At 44.0% G+C, this 22,447-nt stretch overlaps 1 protein-coding gene across 1 annotated transcript in view; it reads left to right on the top strand.

Moving 5' to 3' along the window:
- The window catches only part of LOC147450704 (uncharacterized), a 61,504-nt gene extending 39,565 nt beyond the window's left edge, over nucleotides 1-21,939 (top strand). Inside the window, exon 2 of the mRNA XM_086520510.1 lies at nucleotides 21,298-21,939. Within this exon, the coding sequence (XP_086376636.1) occupies nucleotides 21,298-21,939 (642 nt within the window). The remainder of the gene's footprint in view (nucleotides 1-21,297) is intronic.
- Nucleotides 21,940-22,447: the final 508 nt, after the last annotated feature.

Genomic DNA, 22,447 nt, shown 5'->3' with positions numbered 1-22,447 from the left:
TTCGTGTGCTTCATTTGCATCAGGTTCCGAGCGAGTAGCTCTACCTAATGTTTCCATGAAACGGCTAAATATACTAGTACTAGGCTGTGGAGCTTCGGGAGGTGCATGGCCTTCTCTCTCAGTGTTTTGGGTAGGGTATGCTTCCATGATTTCTGAGTCGGAGGAGGAATCACTAGCGGCTATTTTAGGGTCTTGGGTGGTGCTACCTTGTGTCCCCGCTGAGGGTCTAGAGCTTATCGTGGATGGGTAATGGGTGTCCGTATGAACAGAGGCACCCTCAATATGCTCGTGTTCTAGCACCCGCCCAGAGCGTAAGTGCATGTGCTTTTGATACCCTAAGGTGTCAAAAAGCTGCTCTAGGAGGCCTTGTGACTAGTTTTTAGCGTGTTTTTTGTTTGTTTTTTTGCTAGATTTTTTAGAGCGTGTCGTGGAATGGGCCGTGTGATAGCTCGAAAGGAGCGTATCGATCAGAGGGTCGTGCCGTGCTTTACAGCCCTCCGTTTGGTCACTCTATGCCCTCGGAATCCCTAAAACTGTCAATTTCCAGTAGGGAACTAGGCCCAAACTAAAAAGTCTAAGGGTGCAAGTGGGAAGAGAAAGGAGGAGAGTGGAGGACTTGTCCAACATGCTCTCATTCTCTCTTGAGGGAGTAGGGTATATATATAAGAGTGAGTCTAGTATATATCATAAGACTGAGGACTGAGGCCTGGGCCTGGGCCTGGGCTTGGGCTTGGGCTTGGGCAAATGATCCCGATCCCGATCTATCTTTTATACAAACCAACCCGTCCGTTTCAAGAGCCACGTTTTTTATTTTTAAATCACTTTTTTTTTCAGATTTTTTTTTAATGCAGAAAATACAGAAATTGAAAATGCAGAAAATTGAAAAAACGTAGAAATGCAGAAAATTGCAGAAACTGAAAACGCCGAAATTGAAAATGCAGGAATTGCAGAAATTGAAAAAACGCAAGAAATGCAGAAGATTGAAAAAGCACAGACAATAGCAGAAATTGAAACTTGACAGAAAATGCAGAAAACGCAAAAAACAGAAATCTCCACACACTCCTTCCCTGCCTTTCCTATGATAGAAATTGCACCACAAGGAAGCGTAAAGTGCTAACCGAGCTTAGTGTAGGGCATATCCCCGGCAGCGGCGCCAAAAATGTGCGCTCCTTGTCGCACTGTCGAAGCAAGGGACTTGCCAATACACCGTGTGCGAGCCACAAACGGCTCCAAGCACACAACAAACCTAAACTAGCAAGCTCAAGAGAGCAAAGGGTGTGTCACTCACCGCTCTACGCTCGCCTTCGTGGTGGATTCCTCGCCACGATGAAGAAGAAGCTGCAGTCGTGCCGCGCTCAACTGCTTCGCCGCCGTCGTGCCTTCGTAATGCTCGATCGCACACACACTCTCCCTCTCTCTCTCTCTCTCTCACACACACACACACACACAAGGAGGTGAAGAAGAAGAAGATGGAGATGGAGATGGAGCAAGAGCACTCTTCTATTGCACAAATGAGAGAATGAGTAAAAATTAGGTTTAGTTGGCTTTTATAGGAGCTCACCCCATTCACACTTGGGCGCCCATGCTTAACCAACTAATCCCTTGAATGTCCAAGTTAAAGTGCGCCTCTCATCGGCGATCACTCCTACCCTTTTCCTATTGGACCGACAAGCCCGGTGCCTGACTCTACTTAAATAAATAATATGGTTACAGTGTCCGTCGTAGGCAATAGGGTGTCCGTGAGCCACGAGGGTTAACAGTAATTTCCTTTCTCTTGTTTCAAGTACATAGTCAGGTTGGAGCTCGAGAACTCCTTGTGCTGGCATGACTATCTGATCTGAGTCCAAGAATTGATCAGGGTTGGGAATATAGGGTTTGAGTAAGATGACATGGAATACATCATGAACCTTCAGGTTTGCAGGTAACTTTAGCTTGTAGGCCTGGTCACTTATAACCTTAACGATCTCAAATGGTCCACAATATCTTGGGCTAAGCTTCTTATATCTCCCTAGCGATAAGTTGCTTTTCTTAGGTCGGACTCGCAGAAAAACTTTATCCCCTTCTTTGAAAGTCCTTTCCAAACGATCCTTATCTGCATAGTGCTTCTGCCTATCCTGAGCTGCCTGAATGTCCTGGCGAATAGCTCTAGTCTGTGCTTCCATATCTTCTAACATCTTTCTAGAGGCTTCTACTCTGATGGTTGGATCTGAAAAGTTCAGTGGTGCTAAGCAGTCCTGTCCATAAAGAGCTTTGAAAGGTGACATTCCAATGCTTCTGTGTTCGGAAGAGTTATAAGCATATTCTACCAAAGGTAGATATTGTAACCACTTCTTTGGTTCTTGCGAACAATAGGCTCTGAGGATGTCCTCAATGACTTGATTAACTCTTTCGGTTTGCCCATCAGTCTGCGGATGATATGCTGTGCTGAAGGCTAATTGTGACCCAATAGATTGGAAAAGAGAGGTCCAAAATTTTGATCTAAACTTGGCATCTCTATCACTGACAATACGCTTGGGTAGACCATGTAACCTAAAAATTTCCTTGATGAATACCCTACTAACATCTGAAGCAAGAAAGGTCGTCTTTACGGGTATTAGATGAGCCACTTTTTTGAGCATGTCAACAACCACGAAAACAGAATCATAACCTCCTATAGAAGGTAACCCTGTAACAAAATCCATACTGATGCATTCCCACTTCATCTGGGGTATGGCAAGAGGTTGAAGTTGCCCTGGTAATTTGATCCTTTCGGCCTTTATCCGTTGACAAGAAAGACATTGCCTCACATAGCGAAGTATGTCTCCTTTCATTCAAGACCAGAAATAACTCCTTCTGACGGCGTGAAGAGTTTTAGCATAGCCTGGGTGTCCGGATGTAGGGCTATCGTGTGCTTCATATAGAATGGCCTTCTTTAACGCTGGGTCTCTGGGTACACAGAGTCTATGTCTATAGTAAATACATCCTCCCATAAGAGAGTAATCTTTCGCTTCAGGCATCTTATTCTGTTGGACTAATGAAGCCATACGTTGGTACTCTGGATCTTCGAGGGATGCTTCTTTGATTCTATCCCAGATAGGGTTATTTGGAATAGAGATAGCTCCGAGAAACGATTTTCGGCTAAGACCATCTGCAACTGCATTTTCCTTCCCTGGTCTATACTTTATGTCAAGGTCATATTCGTGTAATAGCTCTATCCATCGCCGTTGTCGCATATTGAGAATGGGTTGAGTAAAAATCCACTTTAAACTCTTGTGGTCTGTAACCAACTGAAACTTGCGTCCAAGAAGATAATGTCTCCATAACTTCAGTGCATGTATAACTGCTAAAAGTTCCAGATCATGAGTGGGATAATTCTTCTCATGATCCCTCAGCTTTCGCGAAGTATACGCCACCGGTCTTCCTTCTTGAGTAAGAACTCCGCCTAAAGCAAACTTACTAGCGTCTGTCGCTACTTCAAATTCTTTACTGAAGTCTGGAAGCTTTAAAATAGGAGCTGAGACCAAGAATTCTTTTAGCTTAGCAAAGCTAGACTCGTGCTCGGTCTTCCAATCGATCCTCATTCCTTTCTTCAGAAGTTCCGTCAAAGGTGCAGCAATACGTGCATAATCCTTGAAAAAAATCCTGTACCATCCCGTTATTCCAAGAAATCCCCTTACTTCGCTGACAGTGGAGGGTTGAGGCCAGTCAACGATGTCCTTGACTTTGTCTGGGTCTACTGAAATCCCTTCAGCCGAAATGACAAATCCAAGATAGTTGACCTTTGGTGAGCAAAAAGTGCACTTGCTCTCCTTAGCGTAAAGCTCGTGTTCTCGAAGGAGATCAAGTACTTTGCGAACATGTTCCTTGTGATCTGCTTCATTCTTAGAATAGACTAGAATGTCATCAAAGAAAACCAAGACAAAATCATCCAGGTAAGGTCTAAAAATATCCTGCATAAGTCGATTGAAGCTTGCAGGAGCATTTGTTAGACCAAAAGACATTACTGTGAATTCGTAGTGCCCATACCTAGTATTGAAAGCTGTCTTCGGAATATCTGATTCCTTGATCCTGATTTGGTAATATCCTGACCTTAGGTCTATCTTTGTAAATATTTTGGCGCCGTGGAGTCTGTCCAAAAGTTCGTCAATCCTTGGAATTGGATACTTGTTCTTGACAGTTACCTGGTTCAGTCCACGATAGTCTATGCATAGCCTTAAGGTTCCATCCTTCTTCTTTTGGAAAAGAACTGGAGCACCCCAAGGAGAAGTACTGGGTCGAATGAATCCTTGCTCAATGAGTTGCCTAAGTTGCTCTTTGAGTTCGATGGCCTCCGGAAGTGACATTTTATAAGGTCTTTTTGAGATAGGTTCACACCCAGAGATAGTCTCAATCTCATGATCTACCTCTCTGTGTGGTGGAAGATTCGTAAGGTCCTCGGGGAATACGTCATCATACTCCCTCAGCCAGTCTGGTCGAAGTGAGGTATCTGATTGGTCCACCTTATTGAGTTTAACTGCATATATTTGCTGACCCTTCCTTAGTCCCTTCAAGAGTCTGTTGGCCTTAACTAGAGTAGCCTTAGGTCTCCCGTTTTCCCCGTGGATTAAGGCTTCATTTCCCAAGTTATCTGTAAAGGTAAAATTCCCTTGTGCACAATGTATGTGGGCCCTATTTTGCTTTAGCCAGTCCATCCCTAGTATCCCATCAAAGAATCCTAAGGGTAAGGTTCGAAATTGGGCAGAAGTTGGGTGTCCCCCTAAATCGAAGTCAATTTTGCCCGCAGAGTGTTGAGATACTACCTCCTTGCCGTTTGCTAACTCGACAACTAGTTTGCTTGACGGATACTTATCTAGCTTAAGCTTTCTCATGCATCTGGGTGAAAGAAATGAAAGAGTACTGCCACAATCTATAAGGAAGTTAACTTGTTCACCTCTGAGAGATCCTGGCGTATGAATGACTGCGTATTGCTCGCAACCATTGGGATTGTCAATTGCAGCATGTAGGGTTGCTCTCTCCACTGCTTCATCACCCACAGTTGGTTGAACTACCGCGGCATTCACTCTGGTGGTAGCTCCACGCCCTCGCCCTCTGTTCATTCTTCCGCGTCCTCCTCTTCCATTAGCTTGGCCACGTTGGCCACGCCCACGGGTATTCAAGGGTATGGCATTGACGTTGGTTGCATGAATGTTCCTGGGGCAATTTGATCTGTAGTGTCCATGCTCGCCGCAACCATAGCATCGAACATCAGGGAACTCCATGGTTGTGGTGGTAGCCACAATAGGGCACTGGTTATAGGTTTGGTTGGCTGGTCTGTTGTCCCAAGCAGTGTTCCTTGCCCTCTTTGCCCAATTATTCCTCCTATTCAGATTAGCCTTTTGTACTTCGAGAGCTAGAGGTTTAGCCCTCAACAAGGCATCCTGTAGTGTTGACGGCCTGAGAGCCTCCAGCCGAGTGTTCAAGGGATCGATTAGTCCTTGACAGAACCTTTCCACCTGTTGTTCCAAGGTCATCTTAGGAGCATATCTCCGAAGAGTGACAAAATTTGCATAGTATTCTTTGATCGTTGAATTCAGCTGCCGAAGTGAAAAGAATTCATTCATTCTCAAGGTCCTATAGGCAGGTGGTAAATAACGTCCCATTATCGCAGCTTTGATGTCTTCCCAGGACTGGGAAGATCCCTTAATATCCATGTCCCTGCAATGTTGCTTCCACCATATCTTGGCATCGCCAGTCAGGCGGAACATCGCAAGCATGGTTTGATTTACGGGTTGGGTTCCCGCAGCTTCAAAGTAATCGTCCATGGCTTCCATCCATACTTCCGCATCTCTCTCCACATTTTCCCCCTCGCCCTTAAAGATCGGGGGTTGGGCTTGTTTGAGGAGAAGCTTCTTCTCTTGCGCTGCCGAATACAGAGAAACAGGCGGTACCTACATGGGTTATACGAAATTCTTGATACCATTACTTGAATTTCAAGAGACACGAGACTTTAATAGAATTCAAAATTCCACTTTATCAAGAGACAGAGATTCAGAGACAAAAAGCACTTTATTGATGGAAATTTATTACAATCGAAACCCCTCAAGGTTTAGAATGACTGATGACCGCTTATTACATGGCTTTATGGATTTGCGTATAACATACGCCTAGGAAATGGTGTTGACATGATGCACTACTTCATTCGTGTAATAATTCTTATACACATTCTTGAGGGGATAATAAACTAAGATGTCGGGCCGGAGTTCCACTTTCAGTAATCCAAAGGTTTTGACTCGGTTTGCTGGGATCACATTGGTGACCTTCTCCAAGAGCCAGTCGTTGATGGTTTGGTTGTAGTTGCCCGAAACAGTCTGATCCAATCGTGTGGGCACCAAGTAGAATATCTCTATTACTCTCAACTCTTCTCCCCAACGTATCTTCTTCAAGTCGGTAGCCCGGCATCCTAGCTTCCGAGCGTTGATGTAGTAAACCCCTCCTGGAAATGTCCAATCAAGTTCCCATCCTTTGTCAATGCGAGTGGAGTGTGGCGTATAAGCCTTAAACAGTATCTCCATGACATCTCGTATGAAGTCTTATACGCTCATAAATAAGCTCAAACACTTGGAACTTCCGATATTCGAGCACGGGGTCTTCCTGCAACACCAATGCAAGCAATTCGGATCAACTACCTATATACTTTCAGTTCCTTCAAACAATACGACATTATTTTCCCAGCCTAACCTAGGCTTAGCTCTGATACCAGGTGTGAGGTACCCACCCCGTCGTATCAAACAACGGATCTGATGGTAAACCTGGTGGCCACTAGATCTATAGCAGAAGCAAACAAAATGGTTTAGGGTTCGACTAGCGGACGATCTCTCATCACAAAGTGAGTCGAGTTCGAGCCTACTAGCAAGGAGATCTAGCTCCACCTCGCAGGGGAAGCGTACTTGAACTATCTAGCGATCCTATGACCCACCTTCCAAGAGGAGAGAAGCCTCGAGTGCCTTTTTCCCCATGTTTCAGAGGCACGTACTCTCGAGAATTCCCCGCTCTAGGGGCAATGAGCATTACTAATATCGAGTAAGCACTATGGGGATAGAGAGTTCCCGACCAATCGGGACCACCCTTCTCATAGGCATTGGCAACCTGAGCCAAGCCCCCACTTTCCACCCCCACACTCACACTTCATCGTGTGACCTAATTACTACCACAAAGGTTGTTCAACATAAATGTTCCTTGTTTAATTCCGAATCACATGGTTCGTTAAAACAGCCCTTCAACCAGTATTGCAAACAACACCAAGACAGAATTCTAGTAAAAATTCTACTCAAACTTATTCATAAAAATTCCAATGTTCTGGAGGTACAACATCCCCCCTCCAGCGAGAGTTAACTCCTCCCATTGTCGCCTAGCTGCCCATACAACTAGGTATGTCCACCGCATAGAAAGCACGTCATGGACACTCCCACCGCATAGAAAGCAAGACGTGGGTTCCCACCGCATAGAAAGCAAGTCGTGGGTATCCACCGCATAGAAAGCAAGTCGTGGATTCAAGAGTCCTAACGAGGAACTCTGCCCCCTGTGATCAGTAGGGGGGTCAGGACTAATTCAACATTAGAAATAAAATGAACATGTCGAGCTAAATTTTCCCTAGCAAACATTCTTTCCTCTTGCAAACAGCATACCCATCAGACATTACCTTCCTACTTTAGAACTTAATGTACAATGATTTCAATGCCGAGGTTTCCGTCGGATTTCTCCAACATGTTTGGGGATATGAGTATTCCTAACTAGCGTATGCAATGTTAATTTAAACAACTTGAATAAAAATATGATCTACCTCTTCCACTTCTTCATCGATAGCCCGTGAGATGGCCTGTATTTGCTCGTCCATGGGGGCCTTCCCCTTTCCGTTGACATTGCTCGTTCCTGCTTCGCGATCATGGGCACCACCGAAATGCGTCCTCTTAACCGGGGCCATTTCTCACTACTTTAAATGATTAGCTTGGAGAAAGAGCTAAGGTTCACAAGCATCATACAGTCCAATGGGTAGATTAGTGACATCAATTAATCCCTCCTATATGAGAGTCTAGATTTCTTTCATAAGCAATCATTAAGGATGGCACATAATCCTATGGGAACCGGCTCTAAGATAATTATTCGGCTTGTATAATTAAGATTTCACTATTAGAATTACCAGAGAATTGGATTAAGTATGATTAAACTATTTCCTAGCAATTAGATGATGCAGATTTACCCTATGCATATGTGTGAGGAAAAACCAATTCTTAGAGACTTAATGACGGATTAATTTCTCCTTAATTACGTCTTAATGCATAAGAAAAATGAATTCAATTAAGCTGCAATGTTAATGAGTGATTACAATAGTGATTCTCTTCAATCTGCACAAATACTAGCTTACCGATTAATTACTATGCTATCTAGAGAGAGAAGATTCTGATAATTATGCTCTAATCATTAATCAAGAGTGAAGAATGGCTGATAATTCAGCTATGGAATGATGATTACATAATAGAGTACGAATAAGGAGAATTTAGAGAGTAGTCATAGAGATTTTCGGCTAGGAATAGGCATAATGTACGAGAAATTTTGATGGTAGAGAAAGGAATTTACAGACAGCATTAATTAAACTGTCGTTACCGTGATTAGGGGCTGGTAATCTTCTCAATTCTCTGATCTAATCGAAATTCTTGAGATGAAAATTCGGCAGCACCTCCCTCCTTGCTTCTTCTTCAATAGGTGTGTGATTCGGCAGCACCTCCCCAATGTATGTGGGTGTGTGTCTATGCACTGTGTGTGTGTGTGATCATAAGTGTGTGTGTGTGTGTGTGTGTATGCAGGTCTTTAAATAGGCTCCTACAGGCTGAAAATCGATCTGGGTTGCTAAATGCATATGGGAGCTTCTCCAGTTAAGCATGGCAAGTCCAGTTCTCTGCCCACCAAGTGTCACGTTGGCTTGGTTAACTGGTTCTGAGACTGAGTTGCAGGCTTGGCAGCTTTCCCAAGACTCCCACAAAGCAAGAGGGCGCCCCCTAGCTGCTAAAGCTGATCTGGAGTGGCCTGGGACCTGTTCCCACACAGTCCCGGGCCCCCGGTACCTCCCCGGACAATTTTTTAGGAAATTTGGTTCTAGGCTAAAACGGGTCATACGAATCGGATTTTGATGCCGTAAATTGCCATACGAAGCTCTAACTAACGCGTACTGGCCCGAGTACCTGCCATATTTAGTAGTCCCCGGGGTCCGAAAATGCATTTTTCTCAAATTCGGGGTACGGGTGCAGATTTTCGAGACGGTCAAGACTGGACGGGTCGGGTGACCAAAAACTTACTATTTTTGGAAATTTTTCACAAAAATTATTTTAATTCACATTTTTAAGCTTTATAACATTCTAAACATCATGGCACTGACAGAATCTGAAAAACTGCTAAAAATAGTAACTTATTTCATTGTATTCATTTCGTGGTACAAGGGTGTTCTTGTGATCGGGTCAGAGACCTTACAAGCCCTATTGCTGTAGACACAGAAGTCGTCCATAAAAGCTTTAACACAGCTACCAATGAATGGTTCCAACACCCAATTTGCTCTCTCTTGATAGAAAGATGGTGCATTTGACAACCCAAATGGCAATACCGTGTAGCAATAACAGCCCCATGGCGTAATAAAAGTTGTCTTTGTGCGGTCTTTAAGAGAAATATTCAATTGAAAATAGCCTGAAAAACCATCACACACACTGTACCTCTCATAACCTGCCAGTGAATCCAAGATCTGATCAATGAATGGAAGAGGATATGGGTTCTTCTTAGTGGTTGCATTTAAGGGCTTAAAATCTACACAAATCCTCCACTTTCCATCCTTGTTTGGACTGACTACTACTGGACTCACCCATTCTGTGGTCTCCACTGGGACTATGAACCCTGCCTTCAATAACTTGTCTATCTCTTCCCGCAAAGCTTCCATCTGCTCTTGATCCATCCTTCTTAGCCTTTGCCGCACTGGCTTAGCACCTTCTTTCAACTCTATATGCATCTCTTCTCCTTTGAACCCTCTGATCTCTTCATATGAGGTAATGAACAAATCAGGAAAACTAGCCAGCATGTGCAAATATATCTCCTTCTCCATAGCTGAGAGGTCTCCACTGATCATTTGTGTCATCAATTCCTGCTTCTTTGACAACTCAATCTTGGTTTGCATCAGCCCTTCAATCACTTCATAAGGCCCTTCACTTTCATCTTCAACCTCATTTGCAAATGCAACTAAACCAGACTCTTGGATTTCTTTTTCCATCAGAAGAAATGCAACATCAGCATCCTCATCACTGCTGGTAGTACTATCATTGTCCTCATCAGTCCTAGTGGAAGAGTCTTCATCACTAGACTCATCCTCATCCTCATAAAGCTCCTCTAATCGTTTCCTTGTGTCCATATTATATAGCTTCTTGGCACCTGTCTTTCCATAGAGGCTAATCATTCCACGTCGCCAATCTTGAACAGCTCCCACTGCACGTAACCATGGTCTACCTAATATAATAGGATATGCTCCTAACCCCGCTGGCATCACATGAAAATCAACCACCGCCTTTGCATCATATGCCTCCAGTTCTAAGCTCTTTATAACACCCAAACATTTTACTTTTTGATAGTTTGCCAATCTGATCCGGAAGCCCGACACCCCAGTCATTGTGAGACCCATCTTCTCAACGTGAGTGTGTTATGACACATATTTGGGCTCCACCATCCACATAACCTTGTCCTAGATTTTTTCTTTTGTGCCACACATCTACTATTGGGAAAATGTCTGGTAGCTCATCCATGGCCAACACCTTCACTGAACCTCTCTCTGTCTCTTTCTCCATTGGGTTAACCATCCTCTTCCATTGTCGCTTTAGTTTAGGCACCATCTCTATAAGCTGCCCAAAAGTAACATCTGCTTTCCTGCTCGTCAGATCCTCCTTCAAGTCATAGCTTAATTGCCCATCCCCCAGTGGAAAATCTGAAACATGAAATTTGCGACGAGCCCTTCTTTTCCTCTTGGCCTTGACATCCTCACCTTCATGGCTCTTTCCTTTCTTCTTACTAGGACCTGGGGCACTTCTTCCTTCCTTGTCCTCTGTGGTCCTCTTCCCAATAGGCATCACTAATGTATCCTTTAGCTTTGATGCCTTCTCTAAGGTGACTACACTCAGCCATAATCATTTGACCTAGCTAGCACCTGTCTTGGCAATGGATACATGTCTTCCCCCATCCTTGGTGGCTTATCACATTGCGGGCTGCTGTGGCCCAACTCTCCACAATTATAACATGTGGGTGTCTGCTTCCAGAACCTACCATTGCTTTGTCTGACACCATTCCTAGGTCTTTCTTCACCTCCTGGCTGATTTGAAAACCTCTCTCGACCTCGATTATTTCCCACTTGACCTAGCATGTTTAGGCTGAGATTCTTCATTAAATCTATCACTTTCCTTAACCCATTATCTTGCACTGCTGTAGTGACCAATGTTGGCATAACCCGAGGAGTAACAGCAACCACTGGTTCATGATGAACCCCTGGCATGCGACCTTGCGAAGAATCCATAGGTTGAAATTCAAACCTCATAGGCAAAGACTCCACCCCTAACTGGCTCATTTTCCTCAGCTTCCACTCTTTGTTCCTTGCTGTTGGAATTAGGGTTGCAGAGAAACACACACAGCTTGGAGAAGACGAAGGAAGCTCAAGGCACACAATAGAGAGTGTGTTACTTAGTGTGCAATGGAAAGATAGATAGCCCTAGAGTGATGGGCGTATATACAATGCACGGGGGAAAAAACCTCCTAAAGAGGGAAAAAATGCCCCGGCGGTCCTAGTGTGTTCACACACATCACTACCACATGTATATGGTAACAAATCCCCCCTGGAGTGATGCGGTGAACGAGAGCTGGCACATGAGTAAAGGGAAGTGCCATGCCCTGAGGACAGGATGAGTCCACAAAGGGGAGTAAGCCCAAAGCTTTGCGGAAAGCTTCAAGCTTCTCACGAGACAATGCCTTTGTGAAAAGATCTGCAAGGTTGTCCTGTGTTGGCACATAAGCCAAGATGATCTCTCCTGCTGAGAGCCTCTCCCTGACATAGTGGTAATGCACCTCAATGTGCTTTGTGCGAGCATGAAAAACTGGGTTCCTCGCAACTGCCAATGCGCTCTGACTGTCAGTGTAGATAGTGTTGGCAGTGTCCTGTCCAACACCCAAGTCAGCCATAAGGCGTCTTAGCCATACACACTCAACCGTAGCTGTGAAGACTGCCCTGTACTCAGCCTCACAACTCGAAGTGGCCACAGTAGGTTGCTTCTTGCTCAACCATGATATACATGAACTGCCAAGCATGAAACAAAAACCACTTGTGGACACTCGCGTGTCAAAACAACCAGCCCAATCTGAGTCCGAAAAAGCATGTAAGTCTGGCGGCAATGATCCCCCCTTGGGATAAAACAAGCCAAGATGTAAAGTGCCACTAAGGTAGCGGAAAATCCTCTTGACAGCCTGCCAATGCTTAGACCCTGGGCTATGCATAAATCTGCTGACCTGCGAGACTGCAAACTGAATATCTGGCCTCGTGTTGCATACATAAATGAGGCAGCCAACAGCAGTTTGGTAAAGAGTGACATCAGCAGGATCGCCAGCATCATGTAGACTCAACTTCAAACCTGTTTCCATGGGAGTGGCAATAGGTTTGCAATCCTCAAGTCCAAACTTACATAGCAATGTCTCTATGTAACTTTTCTGACACAAGGCAATACCACCATCACACTGCTTAAACTGTATACCCAAGTAATGATGCAACAGCCCCAAATCTTTCATCTTCAAAGTAGCATTCAAATCAGCCTTAAATTCAGCAATATGTCTCTCATTTGGTCCAGTGATCAGCAAATCATCAACATAAAGAACCACAATGAGAAATACATCATCCTCACGCTTTACATACAATGTGCTTTCTGTTGGACTGTTACAAAAGCCTCGTTTAACCAAATGAGTGTCAGCTTTCTCATACCAAGCACAAGGAGATTGCTTCAACCCATACAAAGCCTTCTTACATTTGCACACTTTGTCCTCTTGTCCTTTTATGACAAAACCGCGAGGCTGAGTTACATAAACTTCCTCAAATATGTCACCATTCAAGAAAGCAGTAACAATGTCTGATTGATGTACATCCCAACCAAAATGAGCTGCCAATGCACATAGAAAAAGCACAGTAGTCATACGACAAGTGGGAGCAAAAGTCTCTTCATAATCTATGCCTTTTTGTTGTGCATAACCCTTTGCAACAAGTCGAGCCTTATGGCGATCGATCTCACCATCCGGCTTGCGTTTCAACTTGTAAACCCACTTCGTACCGATGGCCTTTTTGCCAGGAGGCAAATCACATAAAGTCCATGTGTCATTCTCTATAAGTGCATCATATTCTGATTTCATGGCAGCAATCCAATTTTCTGAATTCTGTGCTTCATCAAAAGACAGAGGCTCCTCAACATCATGTAAACTAGACACAGCCAAAGCATAACAATCTGATGCATAAGATGCATGGCGAGAGCCTGAACGAGTACGACTAGATAAAGGTGCATCCAATTTACTGTCACGCAAAGTGTGCACCAGCCATTTTGGCATACCTCTAGCCTGCTCATTTTCAGCCCTTTCCTCATCAAGTACATCATGTACATCTGCATCAGTAATAGGCTGTTCTAAAACATTTTCAGAAACCCCCATAGGCTGTACATTTGCCTCATTGGAACTTACATTCGTATTTCCACCACTGAAAAGAGGCAACAAAGTGTCATAAATGTCCTGTGAGCTTACATTACTGTCTCTAGTACATGACAGCAAGGGCTGAACAGAGTCTTCCACAAACACTACATCCCGTGACACTAGAATACGTTTTGTTTGCGGATGATACAACCTGTAACCTTTGCTTTCAGCACTATAACCAACAAAAATACATTTGACAACCTTATCATCCAATTTTTTGCGCTGCACTTGTGGCACCAAAGCATATGCCAAACAGCCAAAAACACGCATGTGCTCAATAGAAGGTTTTCTATCATGCCATGCTTCATATGGAGTAATAGACTGCAAAGCTTTCGTAGGACACCTGTTAAGTACATAAGTGGCACACATGATGGCCTCAAGCCAAAAAGAATGCGGCAAAGCTTGACTTTTGACCATACATCTTGCCATTTCCGTTAGTGACCTGTTTTTCCTCTCAGCAACACCATTTTGCTGAGGTGTATAAGGCACTGTACATTGGTGTTTTATCCCACAACTAGCCAGAAATGCATTAAATTCATGAGACATATACTCCCCCCCTCGATCGGAACGGAGGGTGCCCATAGTACATTTTGAGACATTTTCAGCCATAGCCAAAAATTGTTTGAAGCACATAAAAACTTCGGACTTCGCTTTAAGCGGAAATACCCATGCATGCCTGGAGTAATCATCAATGAAGGTCACGAAGTACAGGTAATTGCCCAAGGACGGATTTTGCATGGGCCCACAAACATCACTATGCACAAGCTGCAACCTGCATGTGGCCCTAACTGAACCATCCTTTGGAAACTTAGAACGTTGCATTTTACCCAGAATACAGCCTTCACAAACATGTTTGACAGGTGCTTCAAGAGGCGGCAAAGAAGCAACCATATCAGATTTTTGCAAACGCAGCAAACTGGCAAAATTCAGATGACCAAAACGTGCATGCCAAAGTTTTGCATCTGAAATAGCCCTTGAATCTGCAACAGCATTTGCAAAAATTTATCCACACTTGTCATACAAAGTGAGCTTATACAGCCCACGGCACAAAAGCCCATATGCAACAATTTCATCACCAAAACTGAGATCATGAACTGTACATCTGTCATCCACAAATTTGACTACAAGTCCAAGTCTAGCAAGTGCGGATACAGACAAGAGATTCTTCTTGATCCCAGGTACATAAAGTGCATCAACAAGTGTGAAGGAACTGCCATTAGCAGCAGTGAGCACAATCTTTCCAACTCCTTGAACTGGATAAGAGGCGTTGTTGGCACAAGTGACTGAATTCCCATGAGGGACAGACTCGAGAGAGGTAAAAAATTCACGATGTGAGGTAATGTGCTTTGTAGCACCACTGTCAAAATACCACACATGTGAATCTGCAGCAACTGACAAGCATGCATCATGGACAGCAGGATTGTAAGTGCACTCTGCGCTAAAAGCCCATTCTGCATCAACATCAGCATCACAATCTCCTTTCATAGAAGACTCAACAATGGCTGCATTTGTAGTGGAACCAGCATTTGCAGTGGAACCACCCTCTTTCTTCTTAGCCTCTTTGGCCTTCAACTTAGGACACGACTTGATCAAGTGATCATTGGCTTTACAATAATGGCAACGCATCTTCTTTTTGCCCTTATCACCAGAATTGCCAGACGAAGTGCTACCATCAGAAGCATTAGGAACAGAATTTTTGCCACTCGCAGCAGAACCATAAGAAGTGGCTGCATTACTGTTACCACCCTTTCTTTGAGAAGCAATAAAAGCCTGTTCAACTGCACGCTGCCTAGTCCTGTTTTTTCTAGAAAGTGACTCTTGCAACAGCAATGTGCATAATGCATCAAACTTGACAACTTCAGGATTTCCTTGGGTCATCAGTCTCCAAGTACTAGCAAAAGTCTGGTAGGAATCTGGTAAGGCATCAAGAACAGTCTGCACAAGGGAACTGTCCGAAATGACTTCACCTGCAGAAATGAGTTGCTCATTGATATCCTTGACACTAGAAAGGAAAGTGTCCATATCATCTTCCTCATGCATAATCTTCGACTCTAGCTCTTTACGCAGCAAAGCAATTTTAGCCTCATTGCGGCTTGCATAAAGACCTGCTAGAATATCCCAAGCCTGTTTTGCAAATTTTACTGAACGGATGTGAGGAATAATGGTGTGCTTCACAGACAACGCAATCAATGCATGAGCCTGCGCATCCTTAACATCCCAACGAGCTTGTTCTGCCGTAGGCAAAACAACTCTAACAGCTGCAATCCTTGCAGCAAGACCTGCAACATCCTCAATATCGCCTACATCTTCAGAACCAGGACGTACATCAATGCCCTGCACAATGTTCCAGACACCTTTTGACACAAGAACATGTTGCATCATATAAGCCCACATAGGGTAGTTGTCCCCATTCAACCTATCCTCAGCAGCAAACATCTTGAACACATCTGTGTTGTTGTTGTCAGCCATGGTAAATGCTGCACCTGATGTGAAAACTGCCCGAAAATAGGAGAAATGGAGCGGGAACAACTTGTGCTATATAGCACAAACTGTAGAAGACTATAAGGCACCTGTTATGCAGAAAACGGCACTGACAGAAAATCTGCACAAAATGACGAAATAGCCTGTGCAGTACTGCCCGTAGTGAAAACGGAGGCCGAAATGAGCCCAAATCAAAATTCTGAGAAGACCAAGCTCTTCGAGCTATCCCAAAATATTTTTCGACCTGCGAACGCTCGCCAAAGCTCACTGAAATCGGAGAAAGTGAGCAGGCGTGTGCTGGAGCAGCTGGCGACTAAGCCCGGGAGGACGTGACCTGCTCTGATACCAATTGTTGGAATTAGGGTTGCAGAGAAACACACACAGCTTGGAGAAGACGAAGGAAGCTCAAGGCACACAATAGAGAGTGTGTTACTTAGTGTGCAATGGAAAGATAGATAGCCCTAGAGTGATGGGCGTATATACAATGCACGGGGGAAAAAACCTCCTAAAGAGGGAAAAAATGCCCCGGCGGTCCTAGTGTGTTCACACACATCACTACCACATGTATATGGTAACACTTGCTACCTCTAGTGCATCTTCATATGTCCTAGGCTTCTTTAGCTCCACTCTCCAACGTATATTCTCCCAAAGGCCAGCCAAGAACCTGTCCTTCTTCATCATGTCATGCGGGGGTACTTGTGGTGCTAAGGCCTTGCACATCCGCTCCCCTGCCAATGAGAAATTACATACGTACGCATCTACTGGCTCACCTTCCTTTTGCACCAAACCTTGTACTTCTTGCCACACTTTGTCAGGATCTTCTATCTTCACAAACTCTGCTTCCAATCCATGCCTTAGATTGTCTCAACTCAATCTTACAGGCGGATCAGCCACACGCAACTCCTCTTCAAATGCCTTGGACCAACCTCGTGCATCACTCTTCAAACAAATCTGGAGAAGACGTAACATCTGCGCAGGGTCATGAATCTGGTTGCTAATGCAGGCAATCTCCATCTTTTCCAAAAAGTCTTCCACATCTTCATCACTTCTTCCATGAAACTCCGGATAAGAGAAAGCCATGGCTACCCAAGTTACGATGCTTTGAGAACCCCTTCAAAGCAAGAACCCAAAACTTTTGACTGACTCAATTCCCAGAAACTTCAATGGAGCTCAACTTTAGATAAGGACAAACACATGCACATCAAATGAATTTTCATAGTTGATCATCAGAATTACAACAGGCAAAGGACATTCCAAGATCTCTCGTAATCTTCTTGGCCCAAACATAAAGACTACATACGCTGCTGGAAAAAAATCTTCCTGGACACATGAACATTTATCTGGATTCTTTGAGTTAAATGAAAAGGAGTGGATTGAGGGCCATTTTGATCATCCATTAAAGTCAACCATGAAGCTCCCAAGAAGTCACACCTGACTTATCCTCTAATTTTGCCAAAATTTCAGAAGCATAACAACATAAATTGCTTAAAAGACCAAAAGACCAGCCATCACAACTTGGAAAAATTTTGGCAGAGTTTCCCCAGAAGTAGAGCAGTGAGAACCCAAAATATAGATTGTATATGTATGCATAAACTGCCAACAATAGAACCCGAGCATCAAGTAGGAATCACTAGTACATAGTCTATGGCGAGGTCACGAAAAGGGTACTCCAGCTATCTGTATCACCGAAAGGATCTCCACATTTGAGAATCCCCCAGCTCAATAAAACCTCACGCTATCAACCCTCACACGAAGGCTAATGCAAATCGCGTATACTCAAGTCTCAGAAATGACTATCTTCCCGACCAAGTCTCAGAAATGGCTGGGACTTCCAAATAAAACCAAATATGGCTCCACAAAGGCGTACAATGGCAGTTTTCATAAGTAACGTACAGTACCAACAGACAATGCGCTCAAATAGACGCCAAATGATGCATACCCACGGCAACTGCAAGTGACTCCACTGCCAGTATATCACTCTACTCCAGCTACTTGTACTTGTGTGAATCACCTGTACCTGTACTGTAACCTGTAACCTGTAACCTGTAGTCTATAACCTGTAATCCCGAATCTCGAAGCTTGAAGCTCGAAGCAGAAGGTACTCGAAGAAGATCCTCCGTGGAGGCGCCAAAAGAATGTGAGTGGGATGGAGACACACACAACGCCTCTATAATGACCCGAAACACACTCTTGGAATGATACACACACACACTATAGGGCACCACTCGGCTTACACAACACACCTGGCCGAGACAGGGAACACAACGATGGAGTGAGAGGAGAGAGACTATCCACTTACCCAGTCCACAGAGAGAGAGAGAGAGACACACACACACCCAAAAAACTCAGCTCAAAAGAGCAGAATTTATGATGTTTTGATACAATAGAGCTTTGGCCAACACCAATGGGGCAAATAGCTCACACAATATGGGTAAAGTATGCCAGATACAATCACAAATTGGAGCAGAAGCTTCGCTCATATGAGAAACTTACACAGCCAAAACAGTAGAAAAAGAGTGAGGAATTTTGCAAAATGGAAAGCGCCATCGCGTCCGGAACGGCCCAAAACCCCTGTCTACAATGTCAAAGTGCTCAAATCCGTCCTCGGATGAGCAGTTTACAGCCAAAACAGGCTCCAAAAACCCCTAAAAGACAGTTACGGCTGTTCCTCCTCTCTTCTCCACGTTTTTTCTGGTCTTCTCTCTGGTTTTTCAGTTCCCACACTTAGCTTTTTTAGTTGGTTATCCTTGGCCTTTTAGATGACCTCAAACGGATCCCGAACAGGCCAAAAAACTGACCTCGCACGGCATAGTTGTCACCCTTTTGCATCATCCGCACACCTGGCACTCAACTTGTTTCAATAATGCATCCCACCACCACGTGAAGTGGCTCCAAAATATGGTCCTCATGATGATTTTTCTACATAATTATCACAAGAAAACACCCACGTTGCGTCCGTACTTCTCCGTGTGCAAGTATTGACCTCATTCGACCTCCTGACGCCACTAGATGCCATCTGACGCATCTGCTTACCTCATGTCGTCGGCCCGCGGATAGCTCCATCGAAAAGTTTTACGCGCTACCAACTCCTCATTATTGTAGAAAAAACACATTGGTACTGGTAATAGTGAAAATCCATGCACTATGTACATGTTGTCCTACCTGTACACATGTGGGCCCCACGTAACCACCTGGCTCTGGAAAATGGGCAATCCTTTATTTAATGCACCATGCATGGGTATGTACATATGCGCAATCCCTTGCTCCAAAAAACTCCTGACACCGTCATGCTGTTTGGCCTCACAAATGCCCCAGCTGCTTTTCAACATTTAATGAACGATATCTTTCGGGAGTATTTAGATTATTTTGTGGTAATATATTTGGATGATATCTTGATATTTTCCAAGGATCAAGAAGAGCATGAGCACCACGTGCGACTAGTGCTTGAAAAGCTTCGTGCATCAGGGTTATATGCAAAGTTGGAGAAGTGCTCTTTTCATCAATCTAAGGTAGAATTTCTTGGTTATGTAATTTCTGAAAAGGGAATCTCCATGGATCCAAAGAAGGTTCAAACCATCCTTGATTGGGAGACACCCACTTTGGTAAGAGATGTTCAATGTTTCCTCGGATTTGCAAATTTTTATCGTATCTTTATACGGGGATACTCCAAGGTGGTTACAACACTCACAAGGTTGATAGGCCATAATAAGTTTGTCTGGGACTCAGAGGCCGCGAAATAATTTCAGACTCTCAAGCAAGCTTTCACAACCGCACCCATTCTAATTCACGCAAATCCTACAAAGCCTTTCATCCAAGAAACGGACGCTTCAGATTTTTCCCTTGGCGCTATTCTATCCCAAGTAGGAGAGGATGGTCGAGGACATCCTGTGGCTTTTCATTCCTGCAAGTTCTCAGCTGCAGAAATCAATTATCAAATCCATGACAAAGAGCTCTTAGCAATCATCGACTCCTTTGACAGTTGGCGTCACCTACTTGAAGGAGCTCCTCATAAGATTAATGTCTATACAAATCACAAGAATTTGGAATATTTCATGGAATCCCGCGTTTTGAATCGTCGCCAAAGCCAGGTGGAGCGGTATCCTATCAAGGTTTGATTTTCTTATCTCTTATAGACCTGGCCGTCAACAAGGTAAGCCAGAAGCCTTATCAAGAAGATCCTACCTTTCACCTAGAGAAGGCGACGTAGCATTTGATCAACAAGAGTCAGTGATTTTGCAACCTGAGCAGCTTAAGCTAAATGCCACCATGAGCCAAGCTCCTGAAGATTCTACTTTCTTTCTAAGGTGAAGACACAAATTGCCAAAGACCCACTTGCTCAGAATATTAGACAACAACTACAAAGACAAGAGGTTAATGATGACTTTCAAGAAATTGATGGACTAATTTACTATAAGGGTCTTCTCTATATTCCGCCAAGACCAACACGCATGGAGGTACTTCAACAATGGCATGATCTTCCATTAGCAGGGCATTTTGGGGTTAATAAGACAATTGAACTTCTCTCGCGTGTCTTTTGGTGGCCTCAAATGTGGAAGCTTGTCAAGGAGTATGTAGGCACTTGTGACACTTGCAATAGATCAAAGGCCCCTCGTCATCGTCCTCATGGGTTACTCTATCCCTTGCCCATTCCAAGCAAACCATGGTCATCCATCTCCATGGATTTCATTGTAGAGCTACCCTTGTCACAAGGATTTGACTCCATTTTAGTATTCGTAGATCGGTTTACAAAAATGGCACACTTCATTCCAACCACTAAAACCATCACCGGCGAAGGTACGGCCAAACTATTTCTACAGTATATCTATCGTTATCACGGATTATCGGATGACATAGTTTCTGATCGAGGCCCACAATTCATCTCTAGCTTTTGGAAAAGCTTATTCAAGCTACTTGGAGGAACAGTATCTCCGTTGTACTATCAATTATCACCAGGATAACTGGGTCGAGCTCCTACCGCTAGCAGAATTCTCCTATAACAATAGTTTTCATGCCTCCACCCGTCACACTCCATTCTTTGTCAATTATAGTCAACATCCCAAATAGGATATCCACAGACACCATCAAGTCAAGGATCCAGCTGCTATTCATCTTACACAACAATTATCTGCAATTCACAAAGAACTTACAATTCATATCATAGAAGCTCAATCCAAGTATAAGGAAAGTGCAGATCTCTATCGCATGCAACATCCAAAATACAAAGAAGGGGATAAAGTGTGGCTCCTCCGGCATGATCTGCGTTCATCTCGTCCCTGTCAAAAGCTTGATTATCGAAGGCTTGGGCCGTTTAAAATTATCCATCAAGTCAATCCAGTCACCTATCGACTCCGATTGCCCTCATCCATGAAAATCCATCCGGTCTTTCATGTCTCAGTCCTAGAACCTTGTCACACATCTAAGATCCCAGGAAGAGCCCTACAACCACCTCCGCCGATTGAGATTCAAGGACATGACGAATATGAGGTCGAGAAAGTCCTAGATTCTCGAGTTTCGCGTGGCAGGTTGCAGTACTTGTTGCATTGGAAACGCTATGATGTTAGTGAACGAACCTGGGAACCAGCACACAATCTTCAGCATGCACACAATCTTCAGCATGCATCTCTCAAAGTCCAAGAGTTCCATCAACAGTATCCATGGAAGCCCCAGTCAGCAAACACCACAGCTCCTCGTAGAACTTGTCGCTAGAGGAGGGGGTAATGTCATGGATGCTTGAGAGTGAGTTGCTGCCTGCATCATCGCCTATGTCATCACCTACATCATCACTAGAAGGCTCTAGAAGATTCTAGAAGGTTCTAAAAGTATAAGGGAGATTCTAGAAGTTTCTAGAAGCTTGGAGAAGGTTCCGAAAGAATCTAGAAGTTTTTGGAAAGCTCTAGAAAGTTGAATAAGAATCAAGAAGGTTCTAGAAGATTCTAACCTCCTCAAGAAGAACCTAGAAAGTTCTAACCTCCTCAAGTAACCTCCTCAAGCACTAGTATAAATAGGGGTACTGGGCCACAAGCCCCTCTGTCTTGCCAACACCAGTTGTGAGGCTCCTATGAGGAAATCCCTCTTCTAGTTTTTATGTTCAAGTCTTGTCCTTGCAATCAAGCCTTGTCTTGTACGCAAGTCATGTAATTCAAGTCTTGTATCTAGATCTCTTAATAAAGTATTAAGTCTTATAGTCAATATTAAGCTTATCATCAAGTCCAAG

This window comes from Adiantum capillus-veneris, chromosome 9 (genome assembly GCF_014529385.1).
Source record: "Adiantum capillus-veneris isolate H3 chromosome 9, ASM1452938v2, whole genome shotgun sequence".
Lineage (NCBI taxonomy): Eukaryota > Viridiplantae > Streptophyta > Polypodiopsida > Polypodiales > Pteridaceae > Adiantum > Adiantum capillus-veneris.
This window is presented reverse-complemented; position numbering and strand designations above follow the sequence as displayed.